The sequence below is a fragment of the Heliangelus exortis genome, chromosome 18 (genome assembly GCF_036169615.1).
Source record: "Heliangelus exortis chromosome 18, bHelExo1.hap1, whole genome shotgun sequence".
Lineage (NCBI taxonomy): Eukaryota > Metazoa > Chordata > Aves > Apodiformes > Trochilidae > Heliangelus > Heliangelus exortis.
Window position 1 is genome coordinate 320258 of NC_092439.1, and position 10325 is coordinate 330582.

Below are 10325 nucleotides of genomic sequence, written 5' to 3' on the forward strand. Positions count from 1 at the left end.
GGGAGGGCTATGGATGCCTGCAAAGAGGGAGCAGGGAACCCCCAACATCCAGCGTGCCCTTCCCAGAACAGGGGGAGCTTTGTGCCCCGTTTCCAACTTTCCTTAGAGCAGGGGGGGCGGTCAAAGCCGGGGGCTGCCCAAGGCGTTCCCTGCCCTGCTCCAAACCAACCCCAGGAATCTCGGCTGGATCTTCCGCAGGTTATAAAAAGCTTTGGGCAGGAGGCGCAGGGCTCCCTCGCTCTGTAATTACGGAGAAGCACTCAGCCACTAATTAGCAACAGGGCGGGACCAAGGGACCCCCTCTGTCCCTGCCCCGTAACAGCCCTGTGGGGTTTGAGTAAAGCCAGGTCTGGGGGGACATTCACTAACAGGGGTCTCGTTCCCCCAGAGGGCTATGAGGAGGGGGAGTGGGGGGCAGTGAGGGTCCATCCCACGCTCCTCCCCTCTGTCCTTGCCCGGGCAACTTTGCTGTAATGAGTTTGCAGGTCTCAGCTTTAGCAATCGCCCCGCCCAGGCACGCAGGAGACTTAGGATGTGTGAAACGCTTTAATGGTTTAAATAGTGACGCCCGCGGCTGGAGAGGCCCCGTGCTCCGCACAGATAAAAGGAATTAACCTACCCCACCCCCAGGGTCAACACCAGCAATCGAGCTGCACCAAGGAGCGTGGCAGGGGGTCAGTCGGGGGGCTTGGGGGTGCTGGACCGGGGCGGGTGGGGGGAGATGCAGCCACGTGGGAGGAGCTCGTGGGGCTGCTCCCCCCAACCCAGCCACACGCTGCCCGGTGGGGGTCACAGCTCGGGGAGGTGGCCCTGGGTGGCAGGGATGGGTGGTGCTTGGTTTTGCTGGGCCTCTTTTATTATTTGTTTTGGGGGGGAGGGGAATGCGAAGGAGGAATTTCTACCAGCTCTTTGCCCACCAGTCACTTGTCCTCCTGGTCGCTGGGGCTGAACTGGTAGGTGAAGAAGCCAACGGAGTCTTGGGCGAGCTTGGAGAGATGGATGACGCCGGTGATGAGCAGGGCGGCCAGCAGCAGCGGCAGCACCAGACTGCCGGCCGTGGCCAGCGCGTTGTAGCACCTGGCCTTGGAGCTGAAGCGTTGAGCAGCTTCCACGTCCCCGCAGACTTTTCTGTCCCGCGCCTGCAACAGCCGAGAGACGGGGCAGCAGCGCCCGGGCTGTCCCCAGACCCTTCCCCATGCCCCCAGCATCTAGGAGGAAGCAGCTGGTCCTCCGGAGGTGGCAGCCCCAGGGTGGTGGGGCTGTGGTTATCTAGGGGGGGAGGGTCTCACAACCTCGTGAAGAGGTGGCAGGAGAATGTGAAGGGGCTTTACCAGGGGATGCTGACACTTGAAAGCAGTGTCTGGAGGGTGGTGGGGTCTTGCCTCGAACCCAGGAGGGGGCTGCTCTGTGCCTCCTCGGGAGTGTGCCTCCATTCCATATGCTCCCTATTTCTTCAGGAAGTCCGTCCCGTGGTGTCAGCACGGGGAGGGTTCCCAGGTGACCCCAAATGACCACTCTACCATTCCTGCTCGGGACCCAACCCTCTCTCAGCACCCCTACCTTGACGGAGAATGCGAGCGCCACGAAGCCGAGGCAGCAGAAGTTCATGTAGAGGGTGTTGAAGATGGACCAGACGAGGTGGTCACGGGGTGGAGGGGAGGTGAGAAGGGTGGGGGGCAGCTCCCGCTTGTGGGACGGGGCGAGCGAGTGGTCCTCCCGCGGGTAAGAGGTGTCCATGGCCACGCAGAGGGGCACCCCACGGCTCTCCTGCTCCACCAGCCTGTCTGAGGAGTGCGGCAGGGCGTCCCATTTATATACCCCTTGTCTGTCCCGCAGCCTCTTCGCCTCTATATATAAACCTAAGAAATTACAGCTCTCTCAAGCTGTGGTTATCAGACAGGCTTGGCTGGGAGCTAGGAGAAACAAACTTGGGGGTTGGCAGCCTTTTATAGCCAGCTTTCCTCCTGACATGGGGAGCACAGACGGCCCCAGCACGACCGCGGGAGAGGCCGAGCGCTCTGGGGGGATGGAGCTGCGGGGTGACTGATACCAAATCACCCTCGCCCTGAGGGGTTGCTACGACACAGCCGCTGGCTCACACCGATACCTTCAGCCCAGTCCTCCAGGGTGGCCGTGGCTGGGCAGATCCCTCGTTGTGGCACGGGCGGGCAAATGGTTGCATTTAATGGGATCTTTACAGCAAAATGTGGCTGTATGGGGCTTGCCCGGGGGTAGGAGGAGACGGGGCTGTCCGGTGGGACAGGGCTTGCACTCCCAGGAAAACACGGAGATTTTTCTGTCTTCCTCTTTTCTGCCGTGCCTGAACTTTTAGGGAGAAACTTCTGTGGGCTTAAGGTGCTCTGCACCTCGGTGAGGACGAAAGCAGAGGAGGGAGGGGGCTGTCCCCAAGGACTTTGCTCTGCTTCCCCGCTGCAATGAGGTGCCAGGAGAGGGGCTTTGGCAGGACAAACTTTATTGGTGATATCAGGGACCGGCAGACACGCAGCAGCGGATTAAATACCGGGGAGCCCAGCAGCTTCCTGCCAAGGCGTGCAAGCCGAGGAGAAGGGGGAGGGGCGCTGCCCCCATGTCCCACCCGGGGCCCTCCACCCTCTTCCACACAGTGGCCGTCGCCCCCAGGACTGTGGGGACACGGGCACTGTTCTCTTTCCCTTTGTGCCATGTGCCCAGAGCAGGGACACGGGGATATTTGGGGGAGAGGCGTCGGGGAGGGAGGAGAAGCACCCCAGCAAGCAGGTCGGTGGCCGCAGGGTCAGGTGTCAGTGTGCAAAATGGTGAGGCTGAGGATGATGGTGATGATGGTGGCTACAAAGGCGATGGCGCCCAGGATGGTGAAAATGATGTTCAGGAGCTTGGCGCGGGCGCCGTGCAGCCGGGCACCCTCCAGGTCGCCCACCACCTTGCAATCCCGGGCCTGGGGGGACAAACTGGGGGCTCAGCCAGGGAGGACAAGGCTAGGGGTCCAACCCGGCCCGAGCGGTGGCCACAAGGTGGTGCTGGGACCTCAGGGGCGCATCCAGCAGGGCCAGGGGATGAAGCCACCAGGCATCTCCCGCTCCACCACCTTCCCTTCCTCCCCCCCACCCCCCCCCGCCCCCGCACTCCCGAGTCTGGGGAGTCCCGAGGAGAAAGAAAGGTTCGGGTCCGGCTGGGTCAGAGGTTCCGGGCGGTGTGGGGTGTTCCCTGGCCGGGGAACGGTATGAGTCGGGGGGCATCGGGTTGAGGGAGGAGGGTGATTCATTGGGTGGCGCCGGATGGGGCTGGGTCGGGGGTGTCCTGGCCGGGGGATCTCGGTTTGGGGAGGAGGTCGGGACGTGCCGGGGGTACCGGGCGGGGTTGGGCTGCCTCGGGGGTTTCCGGGAGGAGGTGGCTTGGGGGGGGACGGGACGGCCTGGGTGGAGGATCCGGGACGGCTTGGCCAATGGAGTGGGGTGGGGGCGGGCTTGGAGGGTCCCTGCACTGTCCACACTCTCACCTTGATGGAGTAGAGGAGGGCGGGGAAGCAGCAGCAGCCCATGAAGGCCAGGGCGTTGCCCACCAGGACGTTGAAGAGGGACCAGAGCACGTAGTCGGGGGGCTGCTCCTCGGGGCCGGTCGACTCATGGTCGGGGGGCTGCAGAGGGACGGACACCTCTGTTTGCTGGGGCTTCATGGCCGGGGGAAGCTGCGTGTCGGGACCTCGGCGAGAAATGAAATCCAGACCACCCGGGGAAGGGACACGGCCCCGAACCGCGCCCCCGCTGCTGGCCGCGCCCCACCAGCTCCCGGGGGCGGCCGGACGGCTCCCCCCACCTCCCGGCATCGACTCATGGAATGGTTTGGGTTGGAAGGGACCTTAAAGACGGTCTCGTTCCACCCCCCCCACGGCCCCGGGCGCCTTAGGGCTCAGCTCCCTCCTGACTGGCTCGGGAGCCTCAGCTCCTGGCTGGGTGGCATTGCCAAAGCACTGGCACCTGGATCCCTCTCCCCCCAGGCACTGTACACCGCTGGGTGTGGGGCAGCTCTGAGGGCTCAGAGGGGACTTTGGGGACTTCAGGGCACCTTGTGGGGCTCAGAAGTGACTCTGAAGGGATTCAAAAGCTGAATTTTCCCTCTGGGGAGCCTGTTCTTGGCAGCAATGTGAGGACATGGTACCGAGGCAGGGCAGGGATGGAATGGGCTCAGAGGGTAGTTTCAGGGTGCCAAAAGGAGGTGGGATCCTCCCCCAGGATCCCTGCTGAACGCCAGGTTCCTCAGGGATGCATGCAGAGGGGTCCTCCTGCTTGCAGTGGTTAAGTCTGCCTCAGGTGTCAGAGGACATGGGAGGGAAGAAACACAGAAATTGGTCCGAGAGATCTCCAAACATCCCAGAAGCTCAACTACAGTGAGTATAACTGTGTATAACTGGCACAGCACTCCCTTCCCCAGCCCCCTTCGTGTGGCTTTGCCTTCCATCTCTAAGTTACGGGGTAGCCCCAGGCCTTGGAGGTTGGGATGCCAGGAAGGGAATAGTACCCCTCAGCCCCCCAAAGCACAACATTTCCAAGGAGGAAGGTGAGAGAGGAGCTTTATTCACTGCAAGTTCCTCCCATGGGTTCATGCTGAGGAAGGCTGTCTAAATCAGGGTGGGTGAGCTGGGACTCCTCTGTTCAGTGGGAGTGGGGAGGAAGATCCCATGGGAGCTGCATGCCTCACCTGCTGGCGAGGCAGGGGGGTTGGTTGGATGAGTGAGGTGGAGGAGATGGAGAAAGCAGTCTGGGTGTTGGTGCTGTTGGGTGGGATGGGGCTAGACCCTGTGTGGATCCGGGCTGCGGAGGAGCGCTGCTAGCACGATGATTATGATGAGGGAGATGAGGCCCAGGCAGAGCGCCGCGATGTTGAGCTGCTTGGCTGTCCTCCCAAAACCAACGGCACCTGCTGGGTCCTGAGCGATTTTCTTGTCCCTGGCCTGCAGGTGGGGAGAGGGAGGTGGGCGGTGAAATGGCAGGAGCTGGCGGTGGTGGCAATGGGTACATACTGGGGTCCCTTGCCCGGGCTCTGCTGCACCCCTCAAGAAACCCATCCTGGCACAGCAGAAACCACTGGCCTGAAGGTATTTCCTTAATGAGTTATTAAAAGCCATTAGGCTTGGCCGGGCAGCCCTCCCAGGGGCAGAGGGGGGGCTCGGGTGGGAGTGTGAATGCAGCGTTTTCCACGGGGCTGGCGGGCCCCGACTCGTCCTTCTCCCCAGTTATCAGGGCAGATATTGAAAAAATTATTAATGCTGAAGTTGGGGAAGGGTGGGCGAGCAAGGAGCAGCTGCTCCTTATTGCAGGGAGGGGACAAGGTCAGGAACACGGAGGGAGGGAGCTGGTTGCTCCCTTTATCCTCCCTGCTGAGACAGGGTTCAGGGCTTGCCAAGGCCATGGGAAGGAGAACCAGACCCAGGTCCTCCTTTCCAACACACCGGAGGAGGTTGGGTGTGGTGGCTCAAAGGGGTGATTTTGCTGGGGAAGTGGGGTAAGGGGTGGATGGAGGTGGCATGGGGGAGTGGGAGAAGGTCGTGGAGGAGGCAGGATGGGAAGCGACGTGGGGATAGGGTGGTCTGGGGCAAGTTGGGCCAGGATGAGACAAGGTGGGATTTGGTGGGATAAAATGGGACAGGATGGGATTCAATGGGACAAGATAGGAGAGGAACAGATGGGATTAGGGAGCCCTGGCATGGAAGCAGGCAGCAGCAGAAGGGTGGTGGGACAGAGGGTAACTTTCCTCTCACCTTAATGGAGTAGACCAGCGCGACGAAGCCCAGGCAGCAGGGGTTGCAGAACATGGCATTGAAGAAGGACCAGAGCACAAAGTCCTGGGCATTGGGGACAGGTTCCTGCCGAACAAAAGTGGTGGTAGTGGGGCCGAAGGCGGTGGCCGGGGTCCCTACCCCGTTCCGGCCGTAGGGCTGCTGCATGTTGATGCTGACGGACTGGGGCTGGTGGCTCTCCATGGCAGCACCGGTGAGGATCGGGGACACCAGTGCCGGGTCTGTTGTTATAAGCAAGCGGATGATCTGTCTGCTGGGGTGGGGCCGCCCCGTCTGAAAGGGGGCAGGGCCGGGCGCTGGCACAGTGGGCGCTGGGAAGGCTGCGGGGAAGGGTGGCACCCCTGGGCGGGATTGGGGCTCAGGGGCAGGAGGGGGAGAGACAGAGCCCCGGGCATGGGCTGGGGGCTGGGGAGAGGAGGATGCCATGGGGTGGGGGATGCCATGGGGTGGGGGATGCCATGGGGCGGGGGATGCCATGGGGCGGGGGATGCCATGGGGCGGGCGATGCCATGGGGCGGGCGATGCCATGGGGCGGGCGCCTTGTCCCTTCATCTTTGCTTTTTGTCCTCTGGGGTTGATAAGGGATTTCTCCCTGGGGCAGGTGAGGACAGAGTCCTGCTCTTGGAGTTAGTCATGGAGGAGGTTGCTTGGCACGGGGAACAGCAGGGTCACACTGCTGGTGGGGGTGGCAACCACCACTGCCTCCACCAAAACCCCCTCCCCAGCTGCAAAGCACCACTGAGGGCTCGATGCCAACCCATGGGGGCTGATGATGGTGGAGGGGTGGGGGGTGTCACCCACCCACTGTGCCTGGGGGAGGATTTGTCCTCCCTTTGGTTTCAGCAGCAATGGGGTGGGCTGGCAGCTGTGAGGAGGCTGCAGAAAAAAGGTCGAGGGTAGGAAAAAAGATGAAAGCTTCAGTGAAGGAGCGGGGGTTTAGAAACTATCTGAACGGAAACAAATAATAAAAAAAAAAAAAAAAAAGGAAAAAAAAAAAACAAACCCCAAACAAAAAAACCCAAAAAAACCAAAACCCCAAACCGGCTCACAGAGCTACAAACTTCCCCGTGCCTGGGAAAGAAAGATCATTCTTCCTGCTCCGTGTCTGGGTCTGGGAGGCCAGCACCCAGCCCTGGGCTCCTTGCGGGTTGGGGTTTTCCCTGCTCAAGAGGAGCAGAAGGTTTCTGTAGGGTGAAGGTGTTTGTCACTTGCCGTGCAGGTTTTTTTGCCATTCTGGTAATTTGGGTACAGATCTGTGAGTCCTGGCCCCTGACGTCACTTGCCGTCAATGAAAGTGTTTGTTTTTTCATTTCCTCTGCTACTTCTCCGTGCCCTCCTCGAGGTTAACGGGCCGTCCATCGAGGTCACTGAGGTTCGTTAGGTCGGGGTTATAATTAAGAACCACTGGGTCTGTAGTCCCAGGGCTCTGGGGCCGCTGGCCCGCAGCAGTTGCAGGGCTGGTACAAACTCTTTGGCCCCGCAGCAGCGCTGGATGAGCCCCTGCCCCTCCCCGCTGCGGGCTGCCGGTCCCCAAACTGGGTGAATTTACCCCAGAAACTGTGCTTTGCTCCCCCTGCTTTTCACAGCCCCCTACTCCCATGCCTGCTGTCCATCCCCTCACACACCAGGGCCTGGTGCCAAAGGGGCAAAAAAGCCCCTCCTGCCCCTTTGGGGGACACAGGAGTGGTTTGGGGTGGTGTGTGGGGTGGGGGCTGCTTCTACCACACCAGATGGGGACAGGTGGCTGGAGGGGGCTGCAGAGCATCCCTAGGTAGACATGCCCCAGGGGTTTTTGGCTGGTTGTGGTGGTGGGAAGAGCTTCAGGGGTGGTTGGGGGGGGGGGCAGGGCAGATGGGAACAAAGCCCCAGGGGCAAGGATGGGGAATTTGGGAAAAACCGGACTGGATCCTGCTCCTGCTGTGGCTGGGGAGCGAGAGGGAAGAGGTGGGAACTGGTGGGAGCTGGAGTTCCTCCAACCCTTGGCTAAGGGGATGTGGTCAGTGCCAGCACCGAGAGGGCTGGAGCAGGGGATGGGCTGGAGCAAGGGATCCTGCCCCCCTAAAAGGGTCCTTGACCCCTTGGCTGGCTGGGGATAGCTGGCCTGTGTCCTGCTGGTGGGGACAGGGATGGCTGCGAGCTGGATGGGCAGCGTGTGGCCCCATTTGGACATGGGGCAAGAGCTGGGCTTGTTCTTACGGGAAGGGGAGGAATTAATGATTCACCAGGAGCACCATGCCAGGGGCTCTGCAACAAATAAGTGCTGTGTGTTGCAGGTGAGATTTTGACATTTTACTTATGACTGTGGCTTCTTCAAGGGAGTCTGGTGTTCTCGGGGGAAAAAAAATGAAAAAAAAATGAAAAAAGCTTTTTTTTCCCCTACCCTGATGGGGCCCCAGCTCTGAGGAATGGAGCTGAGGAGTGTGAAGGCTCCAGTGAGCTGGGAAAGAGGAAGCTGGGCTGACCACAGGTCAGGTAAAGCCCTAGCAGCTGGGTTGCATCCAGGGTATGGGGAGGTCTTGTTCAGGTCACTCTGGACACAACAGGGCCCGCTGCCCTGCCAGCCCTTCCCTGGGGCCACTGGGATGGCTGACACCCTGAGAGAGCTTTGGAGGGAAGGAGAGAGGGGGTCACTATCTCACTTCACCTGAAAAGCAGCCCTCTCTGGCCAGGGGCCCCATCTGCCAGTGGTTCAGCACTACCCCATCCCTTGGGGCTGGGCTGTGGGGCCCCCCTGTAGCTGGGTATGGAGTCCCACCACCTGGAGCTTCCCTGGCCCTCTGGAAGCCTCTCCTGACCCTCTGCTGACACCCCTCAATGACAGGGGCTTCCCACATCCTTGGGGTGAGCCTTGCAAGAGCTTTGTACTCCATGCAGGTGCTTCTTTCCCATGAGGCCCGGGTTGACCCAGCCTAGCACATCTCTGATCTTGACCTTCATCTTCGTGATGCCCTGTGCCAAGGGCATCTCTCTCCCCAGGCACATCCCCAGAGCCCACACTCTTTCTCAGCTGGTCAAGCTGGGTCCCCAGATCACAACCCCCCGCCTGACAAAACAAAAAAGAAATGGAGCAGAAGTGAAACAACATTTTGTTTGTAATAGGATTTTCCCCACGTGAGGAGCTTCTCCTTAGGGATTGTTTGTAGAGGCACTTGGGGCTACAAAGCTGCAGGAGCAGAGGGGTCTCCAGGCTCTTCCAGAAAGAACCATTGGAGAGGGCTCCATGGAGACTTCCAGCAGTGAGGAAATTGGGACAGGACCCTGGGGGTCTCTGGGGCATTCTGGCAGGCGGTGGGGGGGATCCAGGGGAAGGGCTAAGAGGGGCCAAGGTAGGGCTGGTTCTCCTGCTGGTAGTGGACCCCAGCCATGATGCCAGTGGTGACCAGGACGATGATGACGATGATGATGAAGAGGATGTTGAGCACCAGAGCAGTGATGTTCAGGTACTTGGAGGTGGAGCTGTAGCTGAGGGCCCCCTTGAAGTCACCGAGGACTTTGCGGTCCCTGGACTGGGGGGAAGATGGAGGAGAGAGTCACTGGGAAGCAGAGGAATGGGATGGGATGTTCTGGGGGGCTCCAGGCTAAAGGTGGGTGGGAGAGGTACTGATGGGACTGCTGGGCTGAGCATCCCCTGGAACACAAGGAGGACCCTGGGGTGCCAACTGCACCCCAGCCCCAAAGCTTCCCTTCAGCAGAGCTTCCAGCCAGGGCTCCACAGGCTGGGGGGCTGTGAGGGGTCCACTGGGCACCCATGAATTAGGGGGTCTGGGGGTTCTATGGTGCTACCAGGGCTTGGGGCTCTCTGGGTTTCATGGGGCTCTAGGGGGTCCATGGGGTATGCCAGTGTTGGGGCTCTGGGGGTGTGTACATGAGTTTCCCTGGCCTTGAGGGCTTTATGGGTTCTATGGGAGCTCTGGGGGGAGTCCATGGGTCTCCCTGGGCTTGGGGGTTGTATGGGGTCCACAGGTTTCTCATGGGCTGGGGGCTCAGTGGGGTCCCCGGGCCTGCCACCCCTTCCCCCCTTGCCCCCCGCTTCCCTAGGTGGGACCCCTCCCTACCTTGATGGAGAAGACAAGCGCCAGGAAGCCCACGCAGCAGATGTTGGAGTACAGTGCTGTGCAGAGGGACCAGGCCAGGTGGTCGCGGGGAGGGGGAGACAGCGGGGGCTGCTCCACGGTCACCACCGTCCTGGGGGGCAGGTCCTCCATGTCCAGCCCCTCGGACAGCGGCTTGTAGGGCGATACCGCCGGTCCCGGAGAGCACCAGTGCTCCATCGCGGCTGGACGGGGCTCGGGAGTGGCCGGAGCCTTTTTCCTGGACGGTGGAGAGGGCGGGACGCGGCTGGGGCAAACGACACTCCCACCTAGACTGTTCTTTGCCCTCTTTTTACTTTACTCTTTCTTTCCCTTTCTTTCTTTCCTTACCCTTTCCCCCTTCTCCTTTTTTTGTCACTTCTTTGCCCTCTTCCCTGCCCCTCTACTTTCCACCTCTTTCTTCATTCTTCCCTTGACGCCCATTTTCTTTGTCCCCTTTC

The 10325-nt window shown here is 60.8% G+C and overlaps 4 protein-coding genes across 4 annotated transcripts; all 4 read right to left on the reverse strand.

Annotated features, from left to right (window-relative positions):
- Positions 1-533: 533 nt before the first annotated feature.
- Positions 534-3676, reverse strand: IFITM5 (interferon induced transmembrane protein 5). Its single transcript, XM_071762037.1, has 3 exons — positions 3566-3676; positions 1561-2192; positions 534-1139 (listed from the first exon to the last, which is right to left on the reverse strand). Exons 2-3 carry the CDS (start codon positions 1735-1737, stop codon positions 921-923), a joined length of 396 nt encoding a protein of 131 aa, XP_071618138.1. The 5' UTR covers positions 1738-2192; positions 3566-3676; the 3' UTR covers positions 534-920.
- Positions 2465-4431, reverse strand: LOC139804613 (interferon-induced transmembrane protein 1-like). The gene is made up of 2 exons (XM_071762036.1): positions 3497-4431; positions 2465-2935 (listed from the first exon to the last, which is right to left on the reverse strand). The coding sequence occupies exons 1-2, from the start codon at positions 3821-3823 to the stop codon at positions 2774-2776; spliced, it is 489 nt and encodes a 162-aa protein (XP_071618137.1). The 5' UTR covers positions 3824-4431; the 3' UTR covers positions 2465-2773.
- A 120-nt stretch (positions 4432-4551) lies between these two features.
- Positions 4552-6228, reverse strand: LOC139804612 (interferon-induced transmembrane protein 3-like). Its single transcript, XM_071762035.1, has 2 exons — positions 5756-6228; positions 4552-4948 (listed from the first exon to the last, which is right to left on the reverse strand). The coding sequence occupies exons 1-2, from the start codon at positions 6218-6220 to the stop codon at positions 4787-4789; spliced, it is 627 nt and encodes a 208-aa protein (XP_071618136.1). The 5' UTR covers positions 6221-6228; the 3' UTR covers positions 4552-4786.
- Positions 6229-8857: 2629 nt separating this feature from the next.
- On the reverse strand, positions 8858-10325 carry LOC139804658 (dispanin subfamily A member 2b-like). Its single transcript, XM_071762119.1, has 2 exons — positions 9850-10325; positions 8858-9300 (listed from the first exon to the last, which is right to left on the reverse strand). The coding sequence occupies exons 1-2, from the start codon at positions 10063-10065 to the stop codon at positions 9106-9108; spliced, it is 411 nt and encodes a 136-aa protein (XP_071618220.1). The 5' UTR covers positions 10066-10325; the 3' UTR covers positions 8858-9105.